This window comes from Trachemys scripta, chromosome 5 (assembly GCF_013100865.1).
Source record: "Trachemys scripta elegans isolate TJP31775 chromosome 5, CAS_Tse_1.0, whole genome shotgun sequence".
In the NCBI taxonomy this organism is placed as follows: Eukaryota; Metazoa; Chordata; order Testudines; family Emydidae; genus Trachemys; species Trachemys scripta.
Window position 1 is genome coordinate 95,009,225 of NC_048302.1, and position 13,062 is coordinate 95,022,286.

The 13,062-nt window shown below is 43.3% G+C and overlaps 1 protein-coding gene across 15 annotated transcripts in view; it reads right to left on the reverse strand.

Annotated features, from left to right (window-relative positions):
* Nucleotides 1-13,062, reverse strand: part of LIMCH1 (LIM and calponin homology domains 1) — a 311,947-nt gene that overhangs the window by 18,755 nt on the left and 280,130 nt on the right. For 12 of the 15 annotated variants that reach the window (XM_034771938.1, XM_034771943.1, XM_034771947.1 and 9 more), the window contains 3 exons: nt 11,367-11,471; nt 9,361-9,497; nt 6,265-6,389 (listed from right to left, as the gene is read on the reverse strand). In XM_034771938.1, the coding sequence (XP_034627829.1) occupies nt 6,265-6,389; nt 9,361-9,497; nt 11,367-11,471 (367 nt within the window). Of the gene's footprint in view, nt 1-2,625; nt 2,885-6,264; nt 6,390-9,360; nt 9,498-11,366; nt 11,472-13,062 lie in introns of those variants that run through there. The other 3 variants (XM_034771939.1, XM_034771942.1, XM_034771948.1) reach the window with 2 other exon arrangements.

Below are 13,062 nucleotides of genomic sequence, written 5' to 3' on the forward strand. Positions count from 1 at the left end.
ATGTCTAGGGAGCCTGCTAGACCCTGTCACACCAGATACCTCTTATTTTTTGAGTGGAAGGGAGAGGACTGCTTGGGCTTCTCCTGAAGAATTTTGCTACTCATAGGTTAGAAAAGGCTGGAAAGGCCTCCTCTTGAAGACATCAACTACTTGGATTAGAGGGAGAGAGAGAAAAAGGGCCTTTGGTCTCCACTCCTCAGAAAGGCAGGGACAGTGAAGGCATGCAGACTTTCATATGAACAATCCAAGCAACTGGGGGTGGGATGTTATTGGAGAAGTGCACGATCATATCGAAAGGTAGGTAACCTATCTTCATCATCAAGAAAAGCAGAGCCCTGTTGGGCATTGGGCTATCAAGGCACTGGCGAGAGAGCTGGGAAACTTAAAGGATCAAAGGCAAGAGAAAGGCTACACTGCTCTACAGCCAAAATGTTTCTGAAATAAATGTAGTCAAACTTTACTAATTCTGGGTCACTGAGAACGAAAATGATGCTTAAAATTGTTGATTGGCTCTAGTTTTCAAGATATGCTATTGGGTCAGTATATACAACCCTTGACTTGGGAATGGCGGAGGATAAGTGAGTTATAAAGGGAAGGGATCTCAATTTAAACCAGAAATGACTAAAATACATCTTTGACTGGATCTATGAATAAATCTATGACTGGGTTTGGACAGTACTTGCTTTTTAGGCAAAACAATGAATGATGCAATCTGAAGCTGGTATTGCGTCATACATTATATGAATTGCATCATGTTATTCCTAGAAGTCATGGATGATGCAATCATAACGAAGCTTATATCACTCTGCTGAACAAATTGCCCTATATCAGCTCTAGAAATCATACAGTGTCATGCTCTCTTATTTGTTAGTGTTTGATTTTGCAAAAGGACACATTTCTGTTTAGCCAAAGTGAGCACAGATGCCTCGTACTTGTGTGAACAGTGCAGATAACTTCTGCTATGTTTGTGGTGAAGTGACTTTTGCATCACAAAAGCGCAGTATAACCACTATGGTTAAGAAAGCCTATCACCTTTATTTTGGCTGCAAAATTGGAGATCAGGACAAGAGGTGGGCCCCACACATATGCTGCAACACTTGTGCAACAAATCTTCGCCAGTGGTTGAACAGGAAAAGGAAATCTATGCCTTTTGCAGTGCCAATGATTTGGAGAGAGCCAACAGATCATACCAGCAATTGTTACTTCTTCATGGTGCCTCCAGTTGGGAATACAAGAGACAAGCCAAGAAGCACCGAGTAGACACTGAATAGGATTAAACTATGTACATAATAATTTTTTGTCTTTTGTTTCATAATAAATTTTATTTATATAACCCTTTTGATGATTTTTAAAGCGTGACATAAACAGGACAGGTGAAATATTATCATGTAAAGCAACCATAAATACATGAAAAGATCTAGGTTTACAATTTATGATTAAAACGCTACTATCTACACAATATACATAGACATAAAAAGTAAAAACTTAAATATCTTAGAAACAGTAGCCAATCAGTTGTTTTAATTGTCATATTTGAATTCAGCACCTCAAAATACATAATAAATAGCACATTTTATCTCTGAAGCAGACGACTTCTCAAAAATTGTAGACCAGTGCTATCGAAAGACCATTGGTGAACAAGTTGGGGAGAGCCTCAAAAAGTCTGGTTAGAGTTCAGATAAACAACGGAACTGTTGGATGTTTACCCAAACTTAAATTGTCAAACCTTCCGAAGTTTGCTGATCTCTACTTAAAATGTATTAGTTGAAAAGTCAGTTTTTATTTATGTGTACTGTAGCGGGTGGTAACCCCGCTCCGGTCCAGAGGGGGCTGTGGCTAGAGAAAGCAGCTTTTAGGCTGAGCTGATTGGGGGAAGTGGCTGCAGCTGGGGCCACGCCCCAAACAGACTCAGCTGGCCCTATAAAGGCCAGGGCAGCCAGAAACTCAGCAGTCTCTCTCTGCCTTCAGAGAGAGAAGGGCCTGGCTGCAGGGAGCTAGACAGGGTACCTGTAGTGGAGCAGGGCTGGGGAAAGGTTGAGGAGCTGGGGAGCTCCAGCCTGGATCGCCCCAGGCTGCGGCCTAGGAGTAGGCCAAGGGGTACTGGGGGTTGCAGAGGGCAGCCCAGGGCTAGGCCAAGGCAGCAGGTCCAAACCCAGCCTTGCCGATGATGAGTGGCCTATACTGCAGTCTGCCCCAGAGAGTGGGGGCTAGTTGGTGACTGGCAGTGGCCTTATCCTGAGGGGAGGGGAGGTGGGGTTAGTGGGTGGGGGTACCCCTGGGAGGGGAGACCTAGCCTGTGTGTGGGTATTGCCAGGGGGCAGCACCCAGGGCAAGGGGCACCAGGGTCCTGGGAGGGACACAGGTGCCAGAAGAGGACAAGGTGGATCACCGGCCTGCAGAGGGCGCTTTAGGGGCTGGTGAGCTAATTCCCTGGATGACCAGCAGGAGGCGCCGCAGGGGTGAGTCCGCCTCATGTTACATGTACAAAGATACGCTACAGGATAGTGTTTTCTGTTTTATCTGTATTGAAGCCTTTAATCAAAATATTATTCATACAATGAAGTTCCCATAGGATATACAATCCTACAAAATTTAAACTGTGAATTTGCACCGCGAGTATATAATAATTTAAATAGTTTAATCCCATTCTCTTACCTCATTTTTAGGGATAACCAAATTTTTGTTACATCAAAACACGAAGGTCAAACTTAAATAAATTCATAAACCAAATTTACTTTTTACCATTTATCACATTGTTTACTTTTTTCTTTTCTCTGATTAAACAATGAAAATACACTAGCCAATTTCACTTTTCTTTACAGGCAAGTTTTCACTCTCCAGCTCTCCGGACCTTGTACTGCCCTTCATTGTTTGGGTTGCAATACTTATAATAAAAAAATATATATATTTTTAAATTCCATTAACCTGATTTTTTTAAAAGATATCTGAAGACAAAATTGACCTCTAAATCTATAATTGAAGGAATAGCTTTTGAAAACAGCTGAGTTGGAGAAATGGTTAATCAGAGAACATAAGAATGGCCATACTGGGTCAGACCAATGGTCCATCTAGCCTAGAATCCTGTCTTCCGACCATAGCCGGTGCCAGATTCTTCAGAGGGAATGAACAGAACTTGGCAATTATCAAGTGATCCATCCCCTCTCATCCAGTCCCAGCTTCTGGCAGCCAGAGGTTTAAGGACACCCAGAGCATGGGGTTGCATCCCTGACCATCCAGGTTAATAGTCATGGATAGACCCTTCCTCCATGAGCCCAAGTATACTTTTCGCCTTCACAACATCTCCTAGCAATGAGGTCCACAGGCTGACTATGCACTATGTGAAGAAATACTTCACTATATTTGTGTTAACTGCCTATTAGTTTCATTGGGTAACCCCTGGTTCTTGTGTTAAATGAAGGGGTAAATAACACTTCCTTATTCACTTTCTCAAAGCCATTCATGATTTTATAGACCTCTATCATATCCCCTTTAGTCATCTCTTTTCCAAGTTGAACAGTCCCAGTCTTTTTGATCTCTTCTCATATGGAAGCTGTTCCATACCCCTAATTTTTTTTTTTTTTTGGTCTTTCTCTATAGTTTTTTTTCAATTCTAGTACATCTTTTTTGAGATGGGGGCAACCAGAACTGCCTTCAGTATTCACAGTGTAAGCATACCATGGATTTATATATTGGTATTATGATAATTTCTGTCTTATTTTCTATCCATTTCCTGATGGTTCCTAACATTGTTAGCTTTTTTAACTGCCACTGCACATTGAACAGATATTTTCAGAGAACTATCCATGATGACTCCAGGAGCTCTTTCTTGAGTGGTAACAGCTTATTTAGACCCAATCATTTTGTATGTATAATAGAGATGTTTTCCAATGTGCATTACTCTGCATTTATCCACACTGAATTTCATCTGCCATTTTGTTCCCCCGTCACCCAATTTTGTGAGAGCCCATTGTACCTCTTCACAGTCAGCTTTGGACTTAATTATCTTGAATAATTTGGTGGTATTTGTAAATTTTACCACCTCACTGTTTACTCTTTGTTCCATATAATTTATGAATATGTTGAACAGTACTGGTCCCAGTACAGATCCCTGGGGGACCCTGCTATTTACCTCTCTCCACTGTGAAGACTGGCCATTTATTCCTATCTTTTATCCAGTTACTGATCCATGAGAGGATCTTCCCTCTTATCCCATTACTTCTTACTTTGTGTAAGAGCCTTTGTCAAAGGCTTTCTGAGGGCATGTCTACACTTATCTTGAGTGTCAATTTAGCAGGTTTGGTGAAGACATGCTAAATGGATGGGAGAGCACTCTCCCATTGATTTGTGTGCTCCACCTCCCCGAGAAGCGTAAGGGAAGTCAACAGGAGACACTCGCCCATTGACATAGCGCAGTGTAGCCACCACAGTAAGTGGCTCTAACTATGTCGACTTCAGTTACGTTATTCATGTAACTGAAGTTGCGAAACTAAGGCCTGGTCTACACTAGGCGTTTATGTCGAAGTTAGCGCCGTTACATCGAATTAACCCTGCACCCGTCCACACCGCGAAGGTATTTAGTTCGACATAGAGGTCTCTTTAATTCGACTTCTGTACTCCTCCCCGNTTCGATTTAAGTAAAATCGAACTACTCTCGTAGTGTAGACAAGGCCTTAGATAAATTTAGCGTGGTAGTGTAGACTACAGCCCTGAATATCTAAGTAGACTATATCCAGTAGATCACCCTTGTCCACATGCTTGTTGACGCTCTCAGAGAATTCTGATTGGTGAGGCAGATTTCCCTTTACAAAAACCGTGTTAACTCTTCCCCAACATATTGTGTTCATCTATGTGTCTGATAATTCTGTTCTTTACTGTAGTTTCAACCAATTTGCCTGGTACCAAAGTTAGGCTTACCAGCCTGTAATTGCCGGGATCACCTCTGGAGACTTTAAAAAAAATCAGCATCGCATTAGCTATTCTCCAGTCATCTGGTACAGAGGCTAGTTTAAGTCATATACCACAGTTGTTAGTTCTCCAATTTCATATCTGAATTCTTTCACAACCCTTGGGTGAATACAATCTGGTCCTGGTGCTTTATTACAGCATAAATTATCAATTTGTTCCAAAACCGCTTCTATCAACACCTCAATCTGGGACAGTTCCTAAGATCTGTCATCTAAAAAAAAAATCACTCAGGATGGGAATCTTCCCCATACCATCTGCAGTAAGACTGATGTTGCTGGTGGATGTGTAGAGGTCCTCCCTTCGATTCTCCCTCTAATGTCATATAATATTATAATGGTGCACCAGCTCTGCTCTAGCTAAGATTGGGAAGCCCTTCTTATTAAAAGGACAATCCTTCTTAATGCTCTAAAATCTGTATGCTTACATGAATTGTCTTGAAATTTGCAGTGCCTCATGGGAGTGTAGTGTAGGGTAGGGTTAGTGATCCAAATGTGGGGTCATTTGATCAAGGGGCTCCCAAGATACAGACCCCAGAAAACAAAAACAGCTTTTCATTAAGTTCATAGATTCTAGCAACTCTGAAGTGTGAAAGCCATCTTCGGCGGAAATCTGAGAATAAACTTCTTATATCACAATCACAGCTCTATGATACTCCTCAAACTAATCCCCAGATCTCCTCATATCACAATCACCGATCTTCCAAGTTGCTCCAACTTATTCCTCTGCTAATCAATACAGCTACACCTAACATAGTGACTGCAGCTGGAGTTCATGCAGTTAATTCCCAGTGGCTATTGCCTGCTCCTTGGGGCAGAGTTAAGGGTGCATGGGTGGGTACCTTAACTGTATTTCCTGGTTTTCAGAAGTTTCAGTTTTGCTTAACTCAATGTTCTGGAAGGGATCGAGCTATCACTAGGCAAACTTATCTCTGTGTTAATTAATTTTTGTCATTAAATAATATTTGTAGGATATACTTTAGATTACTATTGTGCACACCTAGACTTCGATTATTTAGCTTCTCAGCTGGAGTTTAAGTGCTCAGCCTTCCATGGCATATAATGCCAAGGATCCAAAGTTCACTTATCCTTTAAACTCATTTATCTTCGCTTGTACTAAACAGATTTTGAACCTGGGAAAAGTTTAAGTCCCACAGCAATAACACTGATTAAATTATTTTGGAAATTTGCAATTTCATTTGACTAATATTCTTGATTAAATCACTTTATGAACCTGTGAAATTTCCTTGACAAACAAACACAAACGAACAAAGCCAATTCTTTGGATTGTTTGGAATCTTACCCTGAGTCAATGGTAGATTCAGTATGACTGGTGAACTGTGCTCCGTCACTGACACCTGGTGGTCCTGCTCACTTTCCCTCTGAAGAATAGTCTCTGGATGTTCTGTGGGCACTTTATTTACACTGCTAATAAAAACAAATCACATTGTATACACAAAGCTAAAAGGAATGTTAGCTAGAGTGTCATTTCATTATTGTGCTTTTGTATGTGAACCTCTTATGCACAGCAAATATTTGTTTCCGTGTGTTAGCAATAATAGATCGGTGTGGGTAATAATCATGAATTGGCAACAAATTGAGATGGTAATCTATGCTGACTCTCCTTGCTGGCCTGACATACTGCCACATACATGCCCTGAAGGTCTTTCTGTAACAGCATCACGTAGAATAGCATATTTGACAAAGCAACAGCTATTGTGTCAATGGTCTTGCTCTTTGTACAGGACTGGCTCCAGGGTTTTTGCTGCTCCAAGCGGCGGGGGAAAAAAAAAAATAAAAGCCGCGATTGCAATCGTGATCGGCGGCACTCCAGTGGCAGCTCCACGGTGCTGCTTTCTTCTTCGGCAGGAATTCGGTGGCAGGTGCTTCACTCCAAGAGGGACCTGCCGCCAAACAGCCCAACGTGACGCCCCTTCCCCTTGGCCACCCCAAGCACCTGCTTGCTGGGCTGGTGCCTGGAGCCAGCCCTGCCTTTGTATAATGTTCAGCCTGCTCAGGAGTGCCTTGTCTTTGTGAAAGCAACGGCTACCAGCACTGAAAATCCTGTTCCTTGTCAAACCCTCTGGCCAGTTCAGGAGTGAGGATCCTGGTTCTCTGTGAAAGGAGCTATTGCTAAGTTGGAGATCCTTTCTTAAACTAAGAAACCTGGGAAACTAGTACATGAACACACTACAGTATTTGGGAGTTAAGATTGCCCTATACATAGCACACCTGACAGCCATAAAAGCCAGGAAATGAAAAGGGAGTATCTAAACATATCCGCAACAGGGCGGCTTCCCCATGGGCTGGAGAGCCTGGGTCTCAGCCAGCCCTGATTACAGATGAGCCCCACCAGAGGGGAATCAAGTAATTTTAAATACAGTATAAAAGGCAGCAGGAACCTGCAGAGAAGGCCTGGTGAGAGAGTAGCTGAGACTGACAGAGGTAGATGGAAGCCTGACAGTAAGCTGAAGAAAGCTCTCCAGCCAGGGAGGCATTGGAGAGACCAGCCCAAGAAGCAGGGGAGAGAGGCCTACTTGGAAAGGCCTGGGGACTGGAAGAAGGTCAAACTCCATGCAGGAGGCACTGGGAAGCAGACAGACAGACAGACACTCTCAAAGAGGAGGGGGCTGTGCCCAGCTGAAGTCTGCATGAGTTTGTGTTTTGTTTTGAAAGACTTTGTGTTGGACTACTGGGAGAGAGACACTGGACGAGGGTTGGAGCCTGGAGGGCCAGTGTGCATCTGAAGACTAAATAAATGGAATCCCTTGGGATTGTCTGAATTACTTTTTGAACTGTGTGCTCTTCAAGGAGCCCTGAACAGACAGGATAGCCACAGAGACAGGGTGCTGTGGAGCAACTTCTGGCCACAAAGGGGTGCTTGGCAGGCAGAAAATGGCCCTGGTAGTACAATATCTTTTACTCCTCTACCCAGAGAAGCCCACTTCACCACTAGAACAGCCACTACACAACACAGGCTACACATTAGAACCTTAACCCTGCCTCAGTAGGAACATCAGCCTTCCAGCACCCTCTACCCCAAGCATGAGTGAGTATGATGTTCCAGAACTATACAGAATAGCTAGTAAGGGGAATAGGGTCCGGTAACTCCCTGAAGGAGGCACTGCTCTTCCTTGGTAACTTCCTGAAGGGATGAAGACTAAAGCAGAGGGATGGCACTAAACATAAATGTATACATCTGAGAACAAAGAACATAGGCCATACTTACAGGATGGGGGACTCTAACCTGGGAAGCAGTGACTCTGGAAAAGATTTGATGGTCATGGTGGATAATAAGCTGAACATGTGCTCCCAGCGTGATGCTATGGCCAAAACAGCTAATAGGAACTTAGGATGCATAAAGGGGGTATCTCGAGTAGGAATAGAGAGGTTCTTTTATCTCTGTATTTAGCACTGGTTCAAATGCTGCTGGGATACCATGTCTAGTTCTGGAGTCCATAATTCAAGAAGTCTGATGGTAAATTGGCGAGGGTTCCGGGAAGAGCCACAAGAATGATGAAAGCATTAGAAAACATGCCTTATAGTGATAGACTCAAGGAGCACCTATTTAGCTTAGCAAAGAGAAGGTTCAGAGGTGACTTGATTACAGTATTTAAGTACCTACATGGGGAGCAAATGTTTAATAAGGGACTCTTCGGTCTAGCAAAAAAAATGGCTGGAAGTTGAAGCTAGACAAATTCAGACTGGAAATAAGGTGTACATTTTAATGGTGGAAGTAATTAATCATTGGAAAAACTTACCAAGGGTCATGGTGATTCTTCATCACAGACCATTTTTAAAGCAAGATAGGATGTTTTTAAAAATATATGCTCTAGGAATTATTTTGGGGAAGTTCTGTGGCCCCTGCTAGGCAGGAGGTCAGACTAGATGATCACAGTGTTACTTCTGGCCTTAGAAAGGGATCATAGAGAACCGGAAAAAGAGGAGAGTGAGAGACAGATAGGATTTCAAGAGTAAGGGGCGGGGGGGGGGGGGAAAGGGGAAGAGAAGAAGTGAGAAGACAGATGAAAGTGGAAAAGACACTGGGAAAAGAATAAATAAATCAAATGAGAGGAGGTAAAAGCAAGGAAAGATAACCAAATATTGTTTTAAAAGTATAAAAATTGATACATTCCATTGTATCTTCCCAGTAGAAAAGAGGGACCTCAAAAGGGCAAGTGGAATCTTGGTAAGGGTGAGGGATCTCTGGGTTGATTACAGATTGAAGGAGTTGAAGAACAGCTGAAGGGAGATTGCGGGCCAGAGTAGCTGTGTAATGTGTAGGAACAAGCACTTCCACACACCCAGTCTGAGCACATAAAAACAATTTTGCTATGTGCCCAGATGACAACCTTACAAGTACATTCACTTGTCTAAAATTCCTTGATTTAACCCACACCTTTTCTTTTCCAGGCATGGCTCACTTTTCTTGTTTTTGGCTAATGATGCACCCTCCTGCTCCCAGGGTAATTTCTCCTGTCTTTTAATTTCCTTTTGTTTCTCTTCCTCTTGAGAGTCGCTCAGTTCCATCATGTTCTACAAAAAAAAAAGTGAGAGAATAGTGAAGATCTTCTCGTGAACCCAATTTCAGAACATGCATGAGACCAATACAGGCTGTCCCTCAGTGTACTGTATTTGTTACACATAAAGGAAATGCCTTCAAGGAAAAATGAACAATGTTACATAAAACAAAAGTTATTTGACCTTTCTGACACTGATCTTGGAGTTGACTGGGACAGTGTTTAGAAAAATTAACATGATTATACTGAACTCATAACAAGGAAATTACGGAAGGGCATTTCCTCTCCAGAGAGCACAGCATTTATTCAACACAGAAGCCATACGTGGTGCCAATTGGAAGACTGTCATTACAGAAAGATAATGTGACATTCAAAACACGGTTACAGAATTCCTCGGGTTTCAAAGTTAAGCTTCAAAAACAAAGCTGGTTAATACACATTCACTGGTGAGGTGTTTTTGAGACATCCCAGGGGAAACAAAATGAGTATTTATTCACAAGCTCCACTGCCTGAGAAATACACATTGAGTAGAATGTGGTCTTCAGTACTGAAATACAGTAATAAATTAAAGGTACTGTCTAGCAGAGAGCCTTCAGTATGACAAATGCTCATCTCCTTCTCCATTAGAATGAAAAGAGAAGAAGCCACGCTGAGGCTCCGATTGAGAGTTTACCAATAACTACAAGCTAGACTTTGCTAGTCTCCCAGCAGTCAAAACATAGCTATTCTTGTTTTCTGTCATGTACCAGGGATGTACTCCTCACCCCCAGTCTGGTCTCCCTATGCCTTGCAAATGGGCCAAAACCATATAAAGGAGTCCTAAAACCCTTGTAACCAGCCATGGGAGGATCCCCCCCCAGTGCAGGTATTGTGGTAGGTAGTCATAAGGCTGCCTCTTGAAGACCGCCTCAAGTCCTGGTGTAGGGGGTGTGCTGGGGTGGGTCCACAGCCCACAGTGCTGCGGAGAATTTGTGCAGCCCAAGGAAGCTGCCTGAACTTAGTCAGGCCCCCAAGGCTGTCTCCACTGCCAAAAAAAGTGTTTTTACATCAGGATGGCAAATTCAAGTTAGCTATCTCACTGTAAAATCCTAGTGGAGACAACCCACTATTTTTTACCTCAAAGTAGCTAGCTCAGGTCAAAGCCATGTGGGGTGATTAAAGTGTTGATCTTGACAACCTTCAATGAGGCAAAACAAAGTGTGCCTTGTCTCTATTAGAACTTTACAGCAAGCTATTGTGCAGTAGCCACACCCCATTTTGGGCAGTGGAGACATGGCCTAGTTGAATGTGTCAGGCTAGCCTTTTGTGAAACGCATTCTCCAGCTGGGCACTGGATGCATCAGGAGCCACGGGAGGATCAGAGTCTGAACATTCCTGTGTTATTTCCATCTTGCTTTAGAGAGAAGTGGTCCCATGTTCTAAAGACAAATTTTAGAATTCCTAGACCTTCGCGTGGTGGTCAAAGTAGATTGAAATACAAGGGTGACGTCTGCCTGCCAAAGAAGAGGGGAAGCAATGCTCACCAAAGACAGGGGGAGGAAGGGGAACTCTCCATCTGCTTTTAATGGGGAGCGGTGCAACTTCTGATCCCTTTTTAACCCTGCTCTTGTCTAATGTAGGATGGTGGTAGTTTGCTTTGGGGTGTGGCTCTGTATTTATAATAATACACTTTATAGTGCTCAGAGGCATATAACTGGGCACATTTTTATTGAGAAGTGCTTTTAAAAGTAAGATAGGGTGTTTCATGAAACAAACTGCCTTTCATGCTATTCCTAGACCCTACTGATCTTAAGGGAATGATCTAACTCCCCTGAACATAGTTTTGCCTTTACTGCCTCATTTTCATTAACTCCTAGTTTACACTCCAATTCTGTCAGACACTCACCATTGTCCCATTTCCTTCAGTGGCAGAGGAAGAAGTGGAGAGGGGTTCAGCAGAGCTTGAAGAAACAGTGAACGGAACTACAGTATCCTCAATTATTTTGCGCTCCTAAAGGAGAGGTGGGAGCAGGCAGGGGGAAGAGGAGAGATTAAAAACATGAAGCTTGCCAAAGGAACATTGGATAAGATCTTACTCCTGAGGGAATTCTGTGCCAAAAAATTAAAATTCTGCAAATTTCTGCATATTTTATTTGTCAAAATAATACAATATAAGCATGCCAGTTTCAATTATTTTGGTAATTTATTTCAAAATATCTGGCAGCAAGTATGTCTGTAACAATGCAGACCAAAAAAAAAAATATTCTGGTAATTTTTTTGACCAATAGATTCCTTACTAGTATATTAATACAGAACTTTGAGTAATTCATTTAAATTACAATATAGAATTGTATTTCCTGCACCTGTCAGAAGCAGTGCAAAGGCTTGGGAGTGTCAGGGGCAATGGAGGAGGTGAGGGAGAGGGAAGGACCCTGGAGTGAACCTGGAGGGTTGTTGTGGGGAGAAGTATGGAACAGGTTTTTTGTGGGAGGAGGGGCAGGATTTTTAGGGAGTTGGGGAGCCTCCCCCATGCAGACCCTGGCTGATCCCAAGCCTCTCCCATTCAGTCAGGCACATCTATCCCTGTCCCCGCAGTCCCCCTCCCCCATCCCCATGTGGACACGCACCCCCACTCCCATTCAGTCCCTGGCTAAATGCTGCCATCCCACTAGCTCCTGAGCCCATGCCCCTGTCTGTCCTCCTCCACTAGCATTCTGAACCCCAGACTGTGACCCCCCAGCAGCCCCATGTGCCCCACTCTGTCCTAACCTGGCTCCACGGGCTAGGTGCTGTGATGAACTCTATTCCTGGGGGAATTCTGTGCCACTGCATGCACACAGATTTTTTTCCCCCCTCCACAGAAAATACATTCTGCCCCAGATGTGCTGCAGTTCCACCTTTTGCCCACCAGAGGCTGCTGTGGCATCAGAACAGCCTGCTGCATTCATGCTTTTAGCTGTTCTGGCACCACAGTGGTCTCTGGTGTGCGAAAGGTGGAACAGCAGCACTTCTGGGGCAAAATGTATTTTCTGCAGGAAAAAAACCAAAATTCTGTGGGACACAGGAATTCTTTGCATGCACAGTGGCACAGAATCCCCCAGGATTAAGATCTTCAAAAGCAAGAGTTTAAAGTTAGGCTTAAAAATCCATATTTAGATCACTAGGTAAGTGGCCTGATCTTCAAAGTTGCTGGATATGCAATACTAAGCTACTAGACTCAATATCAAATGCCAGGGCGTTTTAATTGATAGTTGTGTATTCCATAAAAAGTTTTTCCTTTTCTCAGTTTTAAATTTGCTCCATGCCTCTAGTCATTTTCATTGCCTTTCTCTGAACACTATGTACTCGTGCTGTATCTTTTTTGAGATGGGTTAACCAGAACTGGACCCTGTATTCCAAGTGAGGATGTGTTACTATTTTATTAGGGTTACCATATTTAACAAATAAAAAAAGAGGACCCTCCACGGGGCCCTGACCCCGCCCATTTCCCGCCCCTTCCCCGCCGCAACCCCACCCTAACTCCACCCCCTCCTCCCTCCCACTCCCAGCCACGCGAAAAGGGCTGCCCAAGCGCTACCGGCTTCACGGTTTGCTGGGCAGCC